This window comes from Geospiza fortis, unplaced genomic scaffold (genome assembly GCF_000277835.1).
Source record: "Geospiza fortis unplaced genomic scaffold, GeoFor_1.0 scaffold172, whole genome shotgun sequence".
NCBI classification, from domain to species: Eukaryota; Metazoa; Chordata; class Aves; order Passeriformes; family Thraupidae; genus Geospiza; species Geospiza fortis.
Window position 1 is genome coordinate 11032033 of NW_005054309.1, and position 18493 is coordinate 11050525.

General features: G+C 46.0%; 1 protein-coding gene across 2 annotated transcripts in view; it reads right to left on the bottom strand.

The window, feature by feature from the left end:
- The window catches only part of LEKR1 (leucine, glutamate and lysine rich 1), a 30663-nt gene extending 12179 nt beyond the window's left edge, over positions 1-18484 (bottom strand). For both annotated transcript variants that reach the window (XM_031055465.1, XM_031055466.1), the window contains exons 1-5: positions 18437-18484; positions 9453-9667; positions 5474-5593; positions 4900-5075; positions 4010-4195 (exon numbers count right to left, since the gene is read on the bottom strand). In XM_031055465.1, coding sequence (XP_030911325.1) covers positions 4010-4195; positions 4900-5075; positions 5474-5593; positions 9453-9667; positions 18437-18484 — 745 coding nt within the window. The remainder of the gene's footprint in view (positions 1-4009; positions 4196-4899; positions 5076-5473; positions 5594-9452; positions 9668-18436) is intronic.
- Between the last annotated feature and the right edge of the window lie 9 nt (positions 18485-18493).

Consider the following 18493-nt stretch of genomic DNA (forward strand, 5'->3'; position numbering starts at 1 on the left):
GCCTGCATTCCTGCCTGTTTGAAGGCAAGCTAATTGGGATATGTCACAATTCCTACAGACCTGCTTCTCCTACACATGAACATTGGTTTGAAATACTGGAAAAACTAAACAGGAAAAAAATGGAGATTCTGACCTTAATTTTCCTTGGGGATAAGTTTTTACCCTCAGTGTTTAGGCCAAGCAGACAAAACAAAATACAATAAAGACACATCCTTTAATACAGAATTATGGTTTGGGTTGCAAGGGACATTAAATCCCACTCAGTGCCAAGGCAGGGACACCTCCCACTGCCCCGGGTGCTCCCAGCCTCAATGTGCAGCCTGGCCTTGGGCACTGCCAGGGATCCAGGGGCAGCCCCAGCTGCTCTGGGAATCCCATCCCAGCCAGGAATTCCCAATTCCCAATCTCCCATCCATCCTGCCCTCTGGCAGTGGGAGCCATTCCCTGGCTCCTGTCCCTCCATCCCTTGTCCCCAGTCCCTCCCCAGCTCTCTGGAGCCCCTTCAGGCCCTGGCAGAGCTCTGAGCTCTCCCTGGAGCTTCTCCTCTCCTGGCTCCAGAGGAGAACCTGGATTCCTGCTTTTCCTCTGGAAGCAAAGTGTGTCCCTTCTCTCAGTCACTCTCTGCAGCCTGGTGCCAGCCCCAGCAGGGAGCTGGGATTGTTTGCCATGGATTCCTGTGCCTCCTCTGGCACTCAGGCTGCTGGAAAGCTCTAACGAGCCTTTGCCTCACTCCCTGCTCCAGCAGCAGCCCTGCACTGCCCAGCTCTCACCCTCCCCAGCCTTCCCACTGCAGCTGGAATTCATAAAAAAATACATTTCAACAGCACTTGGAGCATGAACAGGGGCTGTCTGCACTGCAGCCTACCTACAACTCAGGAAACTATTCCCCCTTTGCATTTTCCAACCTCTTCAAAGTGGTTTTTAAAGTGCCATTAAAGACACTCCAGGAGATGAAAACACCTCCTTTCCATGAGGAGGGCTAACATCCCCAAAATCCTTTCCATGAGGAGGGCTAACATTCCCTCTCCTTTCCATGAGGAGGGCTAACATTCCCCTCCCCATGGATGCAGTTTTCCATCATCTCTCATCAGCCTCATCATGGCAGCAGACCACCAGGTTTAGAATGAGAGCAGGAGCAGCCAAAGACTGAATATTCGGATTTTGGGAGCAGCACCAGCAATTTCAACCCATCCAGAGCAAGGCCAAGAGCTGTCATGAGCTAAAGAAAAGCCACAAGGACTTTGGGGAAGAAAAATGATTTTTTTTCATTTGTGATTAAGTAAAGGATCTAGCTGGTGATAAAATGAAAGCAGAAATCTTTTAGGAGCCCGTGCTACTGCAGCCAGCATGAAGAACACAGACACATTATTGATTTTTGATTTGGGGAGTCTGATTGATTAAACAATTGCCCAGCAGACCTTACCCTGTGTTGAGCATTTGTCAAGACCTGTCACCTCCCTTGACTGGGTGATGCTCTGTGAGGCTGAAAAGGGCCTTGAAGCCAACAATCCAACTGATCCCACAAATCCCCTGCAAAGGGAATCTCCAGAAAGCCTCCACAAGCATGAGAGCAAAAAACAACAGCAGAAACAACTGCTTGGCCCCTGATCTTGCAAATGCCTGCTGTGGTGTGAAATAACTGTGACTTTACAATTCTGTGAGAAATATGCAACACAAGAATCCTCAAAATACTGGCTGCAGAAAGGAAAGTCCTTTAAAAAACACGTAAATCACAAATCCTGGTAGTTTTTGTTATTTCTGGAGTGTCAAATTATTTCAAAGAGGGACTTTGGAGTAGTTTGTGGGGGGGAAAAAAGGCAAAATAAGGCAAAACCCCAAGCTCCCCCCAAAGCATGGACACTCAGGATGTGCCTGATTTCCACACCCCACTTTGGACAGGACAAATCCACTCCCTGGAACTGGTTTCCAGTAAGATGTTGTTTGTTCCCACTCATTTACTTTATGACAACGGTAAACTCATTTCATATTTAATGATTGTTTCATGAAAAAACCCTGTTTGGTATTTCAAAGAGAACCATTTTTATCAGCAGTGCATTAACTGGGTTTATTACCCCGATCCAGCAATGTGTTCCCTAGAGCCAGACCCCTTGAAATCCTGCAGGATTTGTGTTTTACTGATCCATTCAGGAAGGGTGGAATCCAAATGCCTGAGCCAGCAGCTTTCCTGCCTTGAAACTCCTCCTGGATACCCACATCAAACGTTTTACTGCTCCTTAACAACTCATTTATTAGCAAGTGACTGCTACATTTTATTAATCAATCTTAAAATGCCTCCCATAAAACATCAACCAGCTCAGATGGCATTTTTACTCATCATTAAGATTTTGCAGGGTCCTAATATTCTGTATGAATTCCATATAGGAATCAGCTGTGGTTTTAGCTATGTTTTCTCCATAAAATCTCAATTGTTTTCTATTCCACTGCAAATTTTCAGCCTGGGACAGTGGAAGGTGTCCCTGCCCCTGGCAGGGGGTGGAATGGGATGGGCTTTAAAGTCCCTCCCAACCCAAACCATTCCAGGATTCTGTGATAATTAATTGTGATGGGCTGATGCAACATGCTCATTTAGGGAAGCAAATTCAGGTTTTCAGAAGACCCAAGAAGCCATGCAGGCCCCCCCAAAATACAGAACACATTAAACAACCTTTAAAATATATAATAAAATAGAGACTGCAAAACCTTCTCTTTTAAGATAAGAACAGGCAATTGCACATGGAGTTAAAGGGGGCAAAGCAGAAAATGGAAGTGTTTGTTTGCCATGCTCATGAACAAACCCTGAACCCATTGTTTGCAGCAACCTCTGGAGCAAACAGAGGGGAAAGGGAACCTCAGCTAAGGGCAGTTTTCCTATCACATAACACAGCAATACAAGTGTTTGATGTTATGATGCATTTCAGAGTGTGAGAGATCATCTGGTGAGATTTATGTCCACTGCTCCTTATTATTTCTACAAAGACAGAAGGTGTTGTTGCTGGAGCTTTTTAGCAGCATTGTTACAACAATAAATAATTCAATAAGAAGATATTATTCTGTTATTACAATCGAATAATGTGTGACAATGCTCAGCAGCAGGGGTTGGTGACTCAGGGATGGGATCTCAGAGCTGCTGTCTCCACAGGTGCTGAAGGAGCAGTGGAGTGACCATCACTGTGAAGTGACCATCACTGTGAAGTGACCGTCACTGTGGAGTGACCATCACTGTGAAGTGACCGTCACTGTGAAGTGACCGTCACTGTGGAGTGACCATCACTGTGGAGTGACCATCACTGTGAGCTCCTGCTTTCAGGGTGTCCCCAGGCTGAGCACAGGGCAGCTGGGCACTGCTGTGGCAGCCGGGGGACTGCAAACCCTGCCTGGAGCAGCACAACCTCACTTGTGCTCCCAAGCTCCTCAAATACCTCGGAGCCAGAGCTGTGAATGCAAGAGAAAAGAGACCCACATAAATAATCCTTTTGCAGTGAGTTTTTGTCTGCACACAGCTCCCAGGGTGTCATTTCAAGTGCTGTCATTGCTCTCACCCTTGTCAAGAGCATTTTCTGCTTCCTGGGACACAATCAAGGCCAGATCATTGGAGTCTGCTGTTAATGACTCAGAGAAAAGGGCCAGGCCTGGCCTGTCCTGCTTTTCAGTCCTGCTCTGAGAACCACAAGTCCTTCCTGGTCCTGCACTCAAAATGAGACCAATCCTCTGAATTTTACCCTCAGAGCCTGATGTTCTACTTAAGATGGACAATTAACAGCAGGATTGTACTCCACCACCTTCATGGTTTCCCTCTTTTTCTTCCCTTGCCCTCCCAGCCAGCAGCCTGGTGCTCCCAGCAGGGCTCCAGACTCCTTGGAATGACATTCCCTCCTCCTGACTGCAGACACCCACCTTTCATTCAGGCCTGTTGGGTCTTTTCACAGCAACAACCACAACTTTGGTGCTTTTAAATACTTTTTTTTTTTTCCCTGGGATTTTTGCTAGAAAAGAGAAGAACTTCTCTTACCCAGAGTTTCCTTCTGCAGCTCACGGCAGCGACTCTGGAGCTCGTTGCCCTGCTGAAGGGAAGTTTGGAGCTGCTGAGTTTTCAGCTCAACTGTGTCAGCCACCTCAGTGAGGTGCTTGACCTTCTCCTGCAGGCACTCGTTCTCCCGCTGGGATTTTGCCAATCTTTGGTTCAATTTGGGTATTTCTGAGGAGGCAAAACAAACCCATGCAGACTGTTGCTATTTCATGTTAGTCATGAACAAGAACATCAAAGCTTTTAAATGGCATTCACAGGCCAGCAAAAATAAGTGGGGCTAAATGGTTTTGATGTGGAAAGCTGGGTTTGAGGATGGGTGTGATATTCCTGGTGTGGCACTAGTCTCAAGGGGGAAATGTTGGATGAGGGATACAGAGCCTGTGTAAGAAAGGCTGAACTCCAGCTCCCCTGGCCCTTGTGGGAGCAGGAAGGGGCCAAGGGAATTCTGGCCAGCCCAGGGCTGCTCTGTGCCCCTTGCAGACCCCAGGACCCCTCAGATAAGGAGGGCTGCATTTGGCAGAGCTTGTCCTCACCCAGGAATGGGAGCAGGGAGAGCTGCTGCTCTCGGGTGTGGGTTTGCTCCAGAAGTCCTTGCTGGTCCTGCACTCAAAATGAGACTAATTCTTTGAATTTTACCCTCACAGCCTGATGTTCTACTTAAAATGGACAATTAACAGCAGGACTGCATTCCACCACCTTCATTGTTTCCCTCTTTTTCTTCCCTTGCCCTCCCAGTCAGCTGGAAGGGAAGGGGGGCAGCCTGTCCAGTGTGGGGGGCAGCACTTCAGGACACTCCAGCAGCTCCCACAGGGATGCTGGATCCCTGGAGGATCCTTTTTTCTCTTGCCCAAAATGGTTGCAGGATGCTTTACCTGTCAGAGCTTCCTTGCTCATGGCTTTTATTTGCCGAAAAATTTCCTCCTTCATGGCAGCAAAGTTCTCCATGTTGGTGGAGATGACCTCTTTAATACTGTCTAATTCACTTCTAATGAAAGGGAACAGTGAGACAGCCTTGCTCAGGGTGGAGCAATGGTGTTCCAAGGTAGTTCTGCAAGAAAAAATATACCAGATGTATATTTATAAATTATTCTAGAAATAAAACTTGGGAATTGGACTAAGCTTGATAACCACATTCCCATTATCTGGTAATTTATACTGAATTGGGTTACAATAATTCAGGGTATGAAATGTGCTGTGTGTTGAATATATGTATTATAAGTTTCTCCATCTAAATGTTTAAAGCTTTTATACATAAATGAAGAAAACTGGGTTTGTTTCATCATTTCAAACTCTGGTACAGGAAGCTGTACAGTCATTTTTAATTGAGAAATCAGAGTAATTGTGTTTAAATGACTGTATGCTCAGGTTTATGGTGAATCTTTAAAAACAATATATATGTAAGAAATAGAACACTTCCAACATCAGCATTTCTTTTTGGGTTCTCACCTGAGCACCTGTGACTGCTTGTAGGCAGCTTCCTTCTCCTCCTGGAAATACTGCAAATCAGCTTTCACAGTTTTCATCTCCTCCTGCTTGGTTTTCAGTTCCACTGTCAGGGTTTTTATCCTAGAGACGTAAATAAAATAATCAGAGTTGTTTGCAGCAATAATCAACCTCCAGCTTAGGTTTCAGCTTTCTCAGGGCAGGAGCCAGCTCTGTGCTGGCCTCAGGCACAGCAAACACCTCCAGAACCATCCCCTCGAGGTGTTCTTCACCTCTAACATTTACCTTGGGAACTTTCTTTGCAGCACCAGTTTGTTTTTCAGGCACAGCTATCCCCGTGTAAATAAACACAGTTTAAACATTGCTCTTTCAACAATTCAGCACTTGCTCCCATAACTGTCAGGAAATGAATGGAACTGCACAGGAATAAAAGGGCTGAATCCAGTTCCCTTCCTGTGGTACAAGTGAGGAACAATCCCACAGAGCACATCAGCCCCAGCTGTTTTCTGGAGATAACCATCCTGAAGCAGCCTTCCAGCCCCAAAAATACCACTCCAGTGACAAGCAACTGCTAAAAACCAGCCCCTGTTTAAGCTTTCAACACCTACTGCTCACACAGAGAAAATGATCTATTTGTCTCCTGGTGACTCATTGCCACAAGTAAATAAGTAATGTTTGAATAGACAAGAATTTTACAAAACCAAAGGCTGGCAGAAGCACTACATCAGCCTTGGCTTCAATTTGAAACAGCAGAAGAGAATGAGGATGATTTATGCTGAAAATATATAAAAATTAAACCAAACTATGACAGTGCATTAGTTACTGTTATCACACAGATCAGCACCAAAATGCACATGAAAAAAAATATTAGTCCTGGTTAAGAAACCTGGATCTGCAGAGCTCTGACAAAATCTGAACTGAACATCTGGGGGTTAAAAAGCCCCAGAAGCAAGTTTTTGGGGTTCAATTGTGAACCCTGGGGAAAAAAAATAAAATTGAAGACATTCCTGGCATTACCTTTTTAGGAAATTTTACCCATTGCTACCTGCAAATTTCCAGGAGGTGGAGAGCAGGAGGGGAGAGATAAAATCTGTTGGATTGTGGTTGGGAGCAGACCTGTTGTCACTCACAAGAAAATGTCCATCCCCTAAACAGCTACAGGAATTCAAATCTACTTTTGCAGCTGAGGAAAAAAATCAGTGATTTATCACTGACCAGTAACAAATCCAAACTCTGTGAGCCAGGGAGAGCCAGATGCTCATTCTCCACTCTCGTTCTGGAATGGGGAGTATTTGAAGATCTTTTGGATTAAAAAGAAACTGGTAAATAAGGAGAGGCACATTTTCTTCCTCTTTCCATTCCAGAGCTGACATTGAAGGGATGTTTCCTGCTCAGTCACACTCTAAAGAACCCGTGGAAAAGGCAAGACCGTTATAAACCCGTTATTTTGGGTGTTGGTAGCACAAAGGGAGACTGCAGTGGATGGTTAGAAGCTGGAATTGGAGAATGCTGGGCACAGGCTGATCTCAGTGAGCACTCCCCGCCACGCTGGCATGCCCTGGTGCTCCTCTGTGGCAGTGGGAGGTGGGACAGGACATGCTCACCCCGGTGCTGGCAGGGACAGAACAGCACAGAGAACCCAGAGGGGCTGCAAACACCCCCGGGGTCCCAGAGCAGGAGGAGCAGCTCCCCTGCCCCGGGGGTTCCCAGCAATCATCTCTGCCCAGCACTGCCCGGTCCCGGTGGGATGGAGCAGCACCGGCACTGCCACCAGCACAGAGGCACACGGCAGCCTGGAACGTTCTGTCCAAAAAAGCCCCACCCCAGCCTTCTCACTGCCAGGAAACTCTGGGAGCTGCCCAGAGCCAGGAGCTGCTCACTTTCATTTCACAGCCAGGAGCTGCTCATTTTCAGTTCAGACAGTGGTGAAGTCACCACCCCTGGAAGTGTTCAAGATAAGCGTGGATGTGGCACTTGAGGACATCTTTACATCTATTTTACATTTCCTACTCTGGATGCCGCTGAATTTTGCTAATTAAATTAATCATAACTTAATTAATTACCAAGACTGAAGTGATTCTAACACAGAATAAGGTTGAACAGTAGGATCAGTGCAGTTTGTTCCCCTTGTCCTGCCAGGATCCCAAAGGAAAGATAACTAAGGACAAACTCCCAGGTGGCTTTCAAGGTTAACCACGGGTACCAACAGGATAGCTGAACCTAGAGGGAACAGAAACCTGAAACAGCCTGCAAATGATAAGAGAGTCAATCCCTTGGTCTGGCAGAGATAAAAGTAAGAAAAAAGCATGTTTGGCTTCTGGGAGCAGTGATTTGTCAGCCTGGCCAGAGCCAGGATGTTGAATAGTTTATACCACAGCACAAGGTAGTCAGACAGGCCCAGGACAGCAAGGAGAAGATAAGGAACATTCAGCCAAGTTTCTTAACAAGGCACAATGGTTGATTTATGGCTGGAATGGAAACCTACTGCAAGTATCTCACTTGATTTCAGCAGCTTTTAAATCAAGTGGAGCCTTAGGGGAGAAAAGTGCAGAGATAAAATTTTTATTAACTGTTCCAGCTTTACTACAAGAAGTCAGCTCGATGAAGAAAATTTAAAGTTTAGCTCTGGCAAATGAGCCTCAACAAGAAGAATGTGCTGTCAGTGCATTTGCTCACACACTGCCACCAGAGCTGCCACCCAGGGTCGTTAAAGGGACAAGGAGCAAACAAGCTTCAAAAATAGATATTAAACCACAGAAAATATTAAATATCGGGAAGGAGGGGTGAAAGATGCTAAATTTAAATTAAAAAGATATTGCAAGAAACATTATGAGTAACTTACAAGATAAGTGCATTTTGTTCACTTTCGTGGGAACTTGTGCTCTAAAATGAATCTTTTATTAGTAATATTAGCAAGCAAAAGCCAAACTAAATCCATTAATTTAGTTAATTTTTTAACAGTATTTGAGTCATTCTCAAAAAAAAAATTAGGTTTCCAAAGCATTTCAGTCCAATCTCAAGAGCACCTTCAGCTCTACATCCCTTGGTGTGGGGCAGTCATACAAGGAGCCCCTCCTGGGGATCCCAAAAATCAAACTGAGCTGGTAATTAAAATTAGAACCTCATCCTTACAAAAAAAACTTCTGTCTGTTTGAGTCAGATGAGCCAAAAATTACCCAGCAGTTCCTGGGAGCAAACTGCATTTTTATAAAGTATATTTTACTAATTGACTATAAACATCAATTCTTTATAGTCCTACTGTAATCAATTGATGGAATATAACAATAGATTCCAAAATATGTGCACAGAACAGGATACAGACCCTGTAAGTATGAGCTAAAGAACACACTTGAAGGTCCAAATTGTGCCCTGAAAATCCAAATGTGGCTCTGAGATCCATCAATAATTACTGGAGTTTCATGGTACAAAACTCCCCCTGTAATTGGGGCCTTCCCATTTCTGTAAGGATTTGAAACCTCCTGTTTGTGAAGCAAAATGCCCCTGGCATTTCCCAAACTGTTCCCCACTGCTCTGGGATTCTGCCCCAGCCCTGCAGAGAGGGAATCCTGAGACTGTCAGGGAAAAACACTGAGGATTCTTTACTGTGAGACAGCCAGCCCAAATCTCAGACCTGTGGCACTCCCAGTCCTGTGGAATTTCATCTGGAATATTAGAGATTTATTACAAGATGATAAGATGAGATATTCAAAATTTCCCTTTGGGAGTGTGTGCAGGGGAAATCCCTCTGAGTGCTTCTGGCCTTTCCTTCACCTTCCACATATCGACTGCTCCTAAACTGCTCAGGAATTCTGAACCTGCTTCCAACAGGACACCAGGAAAGATGATTTAAGTCAAGTATTACAGTGTATATGGGCCATCTGAGAACAGAAAGACAAATGTTATTTGTAATTGAAGCTGCTTTGTGCTGAAATTCCCTGCCACACAGAGGAGAGGATCTCCAGAGGAGATGATGTGCTCTGACCTTTCCGTTTTGGATTCGCTCTCAGCCCGGCAGCGCTCAAGGTCGTGGTGAAGAGCCTGCAACTCTGCCTGAAGCCTCTGCTCCCGTTCTAGGCTTCCCTTATAAACCTTAATCTCCTTCTCCATTGCTTTCACTTTGTCTTCCATCACCTTGAACTCGTGGAGTGTCAGGTAGCTGACTCCGCAGTATTTGCACACTGTCTGGTCCCGGGGCATCTGCAAAGACAGAAAATGCTTCAGAGTCTCAGAGAAACAGGTTCAGCTAAAAAACCCCTCAGTCACGCTAAGAAATAATAACAAATCCAAACAATTTAAACCATTTGCTGCTCTGGAACATTTGAGATCAGATGATGTTATTGCTTTAGCAAATAAAGACAAAAGTCTTCATTAGCAAAATGAACCCCAGCTAGAGCAGCACTTTTCCTTCCTGGCAACTTCCCAAGATACATCAATTTGATATGTGGGAACTCCCACTGAAATGCTGAAGTACTTCTGAGTTAGGTCGGAGGTATTAATGGAAAATGAAATATTGTGTTTTATAAAGCTATTTCATTAATGAATCTGGGATTACCAGATAAATGTTATTTCTCTGGGTTTCTGACAACTCAAATCCAAGTGAAGGAGGCAAGAGGAAGGAGAGTGAATAAAGTGAGGTAATCCACAATCTTCACAAAAATAATTGATGAGTGATGCTGAGGTGTCCATGGCACTGGGGTGCTGTGGAATCTGTAACCCCTTTGCCAGGAATGAAGGACTCAGGACTGGTTACAAAACACAGAGCATGTAACACCCATCCAAAGGAAAGGCCGTGTATTAAACTGGGAAACAGTTTTCCAACTGAGCTAGTTATTAACCTTGAAGCAGGGAACATGCAAGCACCTGTTCAAACAGTTTAAATCCAATTAAGAAACTTCGTTTTACAGAAGAAAAAAAAAATTATGTTTTGAGACATTGGGATAAACAGAAAGAAATCATGCCGAGAGGAAAGAAAAGAGCTTTCAAAAATTATAAATTAAAGACTCATACAACAACCTTTAGGAGTTTAAATACAGTTTGATATAAACAGTGTTTCAGGGTGCCCTAGACAGGCTTTATTTCCCCATTTCTTAATGTTGCTCCAGTTTAAACCCTCCTGGTTACAGCTGCTCTGGAGGAGCCGAAAATGCAAGTTTATTTTTCCTGGCAGCTGCAGTCTGTGCTTGGAATCCTGAAACTGTTCTTCAGGATAAGTGCCCCGAAGTTCCAAAGCACTGGAATGAGTGCCCTGGAAAAGGACAAAACGAGCTGTGCAGGGAGCACAGCAGGGGCTTTATCAGAGAGGACACGGTGCTCTGTGCACACAGCCACTGCTGCTGCTCACACAAACAGCTGAGAACTTCCACTGCTTCTCCCATCAAAAACAAGATAGAATCACCAGGGGGCTGAACTCGAAAGGGTTTGTGCAAGTACCAAAACTTCTTAGTTTTCAAAGTCAGTTTTGTTACTGAATGTCAAAATAAATGAAGCCATAGAACAACAAATACTCCCTGTCTGGGCTCAGCTGGAAGTGCTCTCCTTCCCATCCATTCCTCAGGTGAAATGAAAATCTGGGAGGATTCCTGATCAGGTTGGAGATTTACAGTATTTGCTACAGAGTCAAAAAATCACAGAACAGGAAAGGCTGTGTAAATCAGGACCTTGCTCTGCACATTAATAATTACCCTGCAAGCACTGCAATAAGTGTACAGATTGAACAGCTTCCAAATATCCACCTTAATCCATGGAACACTTCCCTGGCACCAGGAATGGATTTGGCACACGCTGAGTGATGCCAGCCACAGTTAATTTAAACCCAGCACATCTGTCCAGGGTACCTGCAAAATTACCAGGACCCAGATGAAAGTGAATAGAGCAAGGAAGGCACTGACCTGATTTCCCATCCTGAATCCAAGGTTCCTCTCTCATGGAATCCCAGGATGGTTTGGGTTAAGTGGGACCTTAAATCCCACCCAGTGCCACCCCTGCCATGGCAGGGACACCTCCCACTGCCCCAGGTGCTCCAGCCCCAGTGTCCAGCCTGGCCTTGGGCACTGCCAGGGATGCAGGGGCAGCCCCAGCTGTGCCAGGGCCTGCCCGCCCTGCCAGGGAACAATTCCTAATTCCCAATATCCCATCTGACCCAAGAATTCCAATATCCCATCTATCCCTGCCCCCTGGCAGCCTTATAAATAAATGGTCTTCCCAGGAGAAAAGCTCCACCAGACCTTGTCTCTTAGACACCAAAGCTGACCAACCATTAAACAAAATCTGTAGGAAACAAACTCATCAGTTCATGTGCTTACAAATTACCTTTTCTGGAACAGTGAGATTGCTGAGTAACCACAAAGGATGTGTACTAAAGACAAATTAATGGTTTCAGATTCCATATTTCACTGTTTCCATTTGATAAAAACACTGTTGTCAACTTCAAAGCAGGAAAAAAATCAGAGGAAAAACAGTTTGGAAGGAATAGAAAAGGAAACTATCAGAGCTCTGAGTACAAAGGGGACTTACATGTCCTGAGTCAGCACTGAGGACAAGTAGCAAACAGAAAAAATCAATAAGGAATTTTAAAAAACCAGTTTTGCTGAGGACAAAGTGCTTGATCTGGGAAGATATTTATCCATAAGACTTTGAGCTACAGTTGTGAGTGATGCACAGATGCTGTAAAGCATCTGGGGGAACACTTTCCACTCTGCAGTTGGTTTTGGAAGGAAATATTATCCCCTGGTTACAAAGATTTCTTTAGCTACCAAGGCAAGGGGAGGACTGGGCCAAGAGGGATAATCACTCAAATTACATCTGTCTGACTCAGTTTCATCTGTAGAGCATAAGCTGTAAGGAAAAAAAGAAAAGAAATTGGTGGTCTGGACCATTTTTAGCCTTCTGAACAATGAGACAGGAATTTGTACCACTTGAACTTGACCAAATAACTCCAGGGTGTGTCAGCTCGTGCACCACCACCCCTCTCCTCTGGAATTTCAGATTCCACCCACAAACATCCCAGGATGGAGAGCTGGATTCCTGTTTAGAAGAGTGAGCTCCTCTCTCATTTGGCAGGGCTTTGGTGTTACAGCACCCAGCACAGGGATCACTCATCACAGAACCCTAAAACTGCTCAGCTTGGAAAAGCTCCCCAAGACCATGGAGTGCCACCATCCCACAGCATCCATGTCCCCAGGTGCCACATGCACAGGGCTGATAAACCCCACCAGTGCCCTGGGTGGCTGGGCCAGGCTGGACAGCCCTTTCCATGGAGAAATTCCTCACAACACCCCCTGCTCCTCGGTCCGCAGCTCTTCATCCCTTGGTGGATCTGTCAGGACTCAGATTGCTTCAGCAAGGACTGGTCCAAACCAAAAAACTCTGTATTTGTCCAAATTAAACTTGTAGCTGGAAACATGAAAGTCAAGAAAAAACAAATAATCCTTATGCTGCAACTGGGTGGTCTTAAATTATTTCTTATTACCAAATTTTACTTTCTTTTTTGTTTCACTCCTCTCTCACATTATTTTCATGTTTCTCATTCTGTCTGTCCCTCTTCTGACACACCAGTCAATCCTTATTGCACAAAAAGAAATGATGACTCAAATCACACCATTGATTTTTGAGGAAGAAAGGGGAGTCTTTTTGATGTATATACAAAATGAGGAGGTACCAGATTGAAATTTATATTTGCCTTAGTCAAAGAAAGATTTTTAAAAGGTCTCAGTAGAAACTTCACTTCTTTTAAAAGAAACAAAGTGTATAATGAGCCAAGTTTTCAATCAGCATGTACCCCAAAGCACTACAGATGGTACTGCTGAGCCACACTGCTCACATCATTATGTGCTCCCTGCCCATAAAATCACAGTTGCAAAATAAAAATCCCAGTGCTTGCTTTGAACACATGAGCAGTGGAGAAACAGGCTGGGAGTAAAACCAGAAGGTTGCTTCACCCAAAACATGCTCTGGGAAAATCCCTGTGTCACGACAGGAAATATCACCGGGAGCTCAGGTAGCTGAACCCATTGCAGCCTGGAGGGAAGCAGAATAATGAACCCTAACATTGTCACACTCACAGAGCCTGCAAACACCAGCACAGGGCCATCCCCACCTTCCTTGGGATGTGTCAGGGCATGTTCCAACGGAGAACCCAACCCCAGGGCTGCCACCAAGCATCTGATGACAAAACACAGCACACAAGGGGTGATTTAGCCCATTGTTAACCAGAGCTTTGCCTGAGTAACCCTGCATCCGTAGGTGGGATTGTCAGGAAGCCCCTCCTGGCTGTAACCCCACAGCGTGGGAGGTGAGGAGATTCCAGTCCCTCCAGTCCCAGCAGCACCTCGGACACATGTGCAGAAAGGCTGGAAAACCTTGGCTGTAGTGAATACAGCCCTGACTTTGTGCAAAAACCTTGGATATAGAGAATACAGGCCTGGTTTTGTGAGAAAACCTTGGATATAGAGAATACAGCCCTGGTTTTGTGAGAAAACCTTGGATATAGAGAATACAGGCCTGGTTTTGTGAGAAAACTTTGGATATAGAGAATACAGCCCTGGTTTTGTGAGAAAACTTTGGATATAGAGAATACAGGCCTGGTTTTATGAGAAAACCTTGGATATAGAGAATACAGGCCTGGTGTGATGAGAAAAGCTTGGCTATAGTGCCTAGAGAGGGTGTGGAGTGTCCCTTAGTGGAGATGCTGAACCATCTGGGTACAACCCCTGGCAGTGCCCAGGCCAGGCTGGACACTGGGGCCTGGAGCCACCTGGAATGGTGGAAGGTGTCCCTGTGTCCCTGCCATGGCACCTGGAGGTCCCTTCCAACCATTGCAGGATTTTCTCCCATTTCCAGAGCAATCCCCAGCACTCAGAACACTCCCACAGCAGGAGCCTGACACCCCAACAGCACAAAACATTACAAATTCCACAGCTGAGTGCTGAAAACCTCCGTGGGCACTGGAGCAGCTGGGGAACATCACCTCCAGGAGAATCCAGAAGGTGGGGGCCAGCAGGATGCTGGAAAGGGCTCTGCCATTCTGCCACGTTTATCTGGAGGGCACAAACTGGAAATTTATCTGCTTTTAAATGCCTGCTGGTGCCACTGCAGCACGTCCCAAGCACAGAGCCGTGCTGTCCTGGTGGATGGGACAGGCCCGTGGGCTCCCAGCCACAGCTGGAACTCTGTGTTCCAGAACCTTCCACAGGAAAACCCCAATGCTGGGTTCCCAGACGGCAGGAGGAGGGGAAGCTGACATGATGTGCTCATACAGAGCCCATACTGTGCCCAGGCTATAGCACACGTGGAGAGGCTCCGAGTACCCCTTGCTGCCTGTGGTGTACCCGACACCCTGGGGACACCACAGGACGTTCTGTCCTCATGGGGAACAGCCTCGGGCTTCCTGCCCGGCCTCAGCTCCTGGCCTCACACAACTCTCAATCTCTAAGGTTATCTTGGCCCCATTAATTTTATGATTTATGGTAACAAAGTTGTTTTTTTTTTTAATAAAATATGAAATGAAATATAACTGTGTTTGCTGCTTTGAGGACTTGGGTCATTCTGTTGCTGTTCTGTTTCCTGTTTCAGAGAGATCCTCAGTGCAAAGCTGCATCTTCCCTCCTATTTCCCTCCACTCCCACAGAACTTTAATTAAAGTCCAAAGGCACAAAAAATGATTCATCCACCACTGGCAACAAACAACTACCAAGGTGAAATATAAAAGCCTTGAGGAAAAATTAAACTAAAACAAAACATTAACCAAGCAATAAAACCAGAAGTCCCCAAAAATACACATCCATGACATTGGGTCAAGGAAACACTAACTCCCTTCTTTACCCTGCTGGGCTCTGTGACACCTCTCAGGCTGAGTTTGCTTGCAGAAACTCTATGTAAATACATTGAAAGTAGGCATTAAAAGCCACTGATTTCCATCTTTACTAACAATTAGCTCCCAAGAAGTATGCAACTATAAACACAAAAGAATACTATAAACTTTAATAATGGATATGTAGATGTTTGATTCACCTATTGATTTTGTTTTTTTCATTTAGCACCCATGCAATGAATGTGAAATCCAATGTTGTGACAGGGGTGTGAGAACAGAAGGAATGAGAGAGAGAAGAAAGCAGGGACATGTAGAAGTTTTTACACAGTTCTCTGAGGCAAAATAGATCAGAACATGAAGAACCAAAGTCCCTTCACATCTATCATTCCCTTAGCAAAATGCTGAGAAATCTCCCTCCCTCTAGACTAAAACTTCCTTTAAAATAAAACCTTGATAAGCAGTTTGTGCAGCTCCAAGGAGAAGAAGATGAGAGCCTGCCCTGTGAGGCAGCTCCTGAATCCCATGTGAGTGCCACAACCCAACCTCCAGCAATCCATCCATGCATCCACGAATCCATGCAGCCCTCCATCCATCATCCATCCATCCGTCCGTCTGTCCATGCCAGCCCAGCACCAGCCCAGGGCACATCCCTCACTCTGGGCAGCACTCGGTGCCTGAGAGGCTCCATCCCTGCAGCCCCACGTGCTGCCTGGGCCTGCACACCCACACTGGGAGCACGTGCTCCATCTGGCACAGCCAGCCACAGCTGGCACAGCCAGCCACAGCTGGCACAGCAAGCCACAGCTGGCACACATCCCTCGGGGGGGAGATTCCAAAGGGGAGGCTGTAAAATCTGGGCAGCAGAGAACGGGAAGGGAACGAGCACATGTGTGCGGAAAGGACGGCAGATATGAGGAGAGGAAATGGTGAGAATGACTTGTGGTGCCTTGTAACCCTGCTGCAGCTACAACACGAGCCAGCTGAGGAGGAGAGGAGCACAGCACAGGATGTGTCAAACCCCGACACTTTCCCATCCCAAACCCCGGGCTGTCGCTGCCTTGGAGCTCACACGTGGCATGAGGAGGATGGGACAGGAATAGAAAGTCTGTCCATATCTGCAAATCCTGCATCCTCTGCACCGTTAAAGGTGTACCCAGCACTGGTGGCATCTCCAGAGATTGCCTGCCCCATCCTCTCCTTCGAGGGACAAGTTGAAGTGACAGTCCCACAGCCTGGGAGAGATGCTCCAGAGTTTCAGAGCAATCAACCAAAGCACACCCAGAAATGTGAGGAAAAGACTCATTTGCACCTGGAAACGAACCACCACCTCCTGTGAGCAGTTACTGTGCCCTCAGGTATTTTCCAGAATGAGCAAAGCCAGCTCTGTTGTCCTTTCTTAGAAGATTTTAAAGCTCTTTTTACTATTTTTGCTCTTTTCTAAATTCCCATCAGTCATGTCATTATTTTTAAAGCCTGCAGCTCAGAACTGAAACCTCAACAGCCCTGGACAGAGGGACAACAAAGACCCAAGTTTCACATGTGATTCCTATTACAATTATTGAGATATTCAAACTGTCAATACATTAACAGATTCTTTCTGTGTAACGTCCTTTTGTTCATATTACTCTGCTTATGACCTGATTAGAGCCCTCAGACTGTTAAGTCTGACAAGGGGGCTATTATGGATTTGGTATTGATGCATTGGATTAATTTTAAAAGCCTTTTTTTTTCCTAAGAATATGAAGTTTAATGCTGTTCCCAGTGTGCTCACACCCCTTCCCAATTGGCACCAGTGTATTCCTTATTGTAATCCAAGATCCTGGCTCAACAGTAACCAGCAGCCACTGACACTGCTGCTGACAGGATTCATGTCACTGCATTTCTGTGCCTGCCCTGGCTGCTGCTCCCGCCTTGTGCCAGCATACGCCTAGCACATGGAGCAGGAGCTGCCTCAGGAACTGATCCCAACATAAAACAGGCTCAAGTGCCACCAAACTGCAGCTTTAAGTCATTAAAGGAAATATTAAGCAGTAACCAGCTCCAGGAGGATTCCCTCGTTGAACAGTTTGGTACAACTGTTTCTGTGAGAAGCTTACACTGATTTTTGCTCACCACTGTACCCCGTTGGGGCTGAAAAACTAACTGCTAAATAAATAAACTTAGTGGGATCCTTCCTGCTACCAAAACAGCTGCTCACGAGTCTGAAAGTGTTCCACAGCTTCTTCCCTTCTTCTTTTTTAAGGCTAAGTATTCCTTTTCCCTTTCTTTGTCTATCTTACCCATCCCTGATTTCTCAGAAATCATCTCAGAAATTGTCTGAGTAGTTTCCTGGACTAAGCCAGGGAGAATTTCTCCAGGCTGAGTACACAAAGCTTTTAAATGACTTGTCAATTACGAGCTGCAGACCGGGGAATGAGGACAGCTGGGTGTCGTACTGCCAGAGTGAAAACTTGATAGTGTTACAAAAAGTGACTCGTGTTCCACTTGAGTGCAGACTCCTCCTAAATTGAGCCGTACAAACAGCAGCGCTGCTACACCGGCAATCATCTGTCTGGCAAACAAAAGAACACACAAAGACACGAGGGGAGAGGAAGGGGAATGTTCCGTCCTCGTGTGTGTTGATACTCCTCTGGAACATGTCATGCTCTGCAGTCCTTCCGAACTCCCGGCAGCAAAACACGCCAGAACAGGGGAAATCTGAGACTCACCTGCAGTGACAGCCCCGGCACAGGGCGAGGTGTTCCCCAAAACTCACCTGCAGTGACACCCCAGCACAGACTCAGGTGTTCCGCAAAACTCACCTGCGGTGACAACCCTAGCACAGACTGGGGTGTTCCCCAAAACTCACCTGCAGTGACACCCCGGCATAGGGCGAGGTGTTCCCCAAAACTCACCTGCAGTGACACCCCAGCACAGACTCAGGTGTTCCCCAAAACTCACCTGCAGTGACAGCCCTGGCACAGACTCAGGTGTTCCTCTGCAGGGTTCCTATAGAATTACTGTAATTACACCGCACAAAGAGTGAGAAAACCCAACACCCAGCCTAACCCAGGGCCAAAATGTGCAGATAATGCACCGGCGCTCACAGGCCTGTGCAACATCCCTGAACTGCTGCAGGAGCTCCGAGTGTCGGGGTCTGGCATTTCCACAGCTCGTACCTTGCGGATCTCCTCGGGCAGCGCGTGGACGGGGCCGCGCCGCTCCATGGCCTCCCG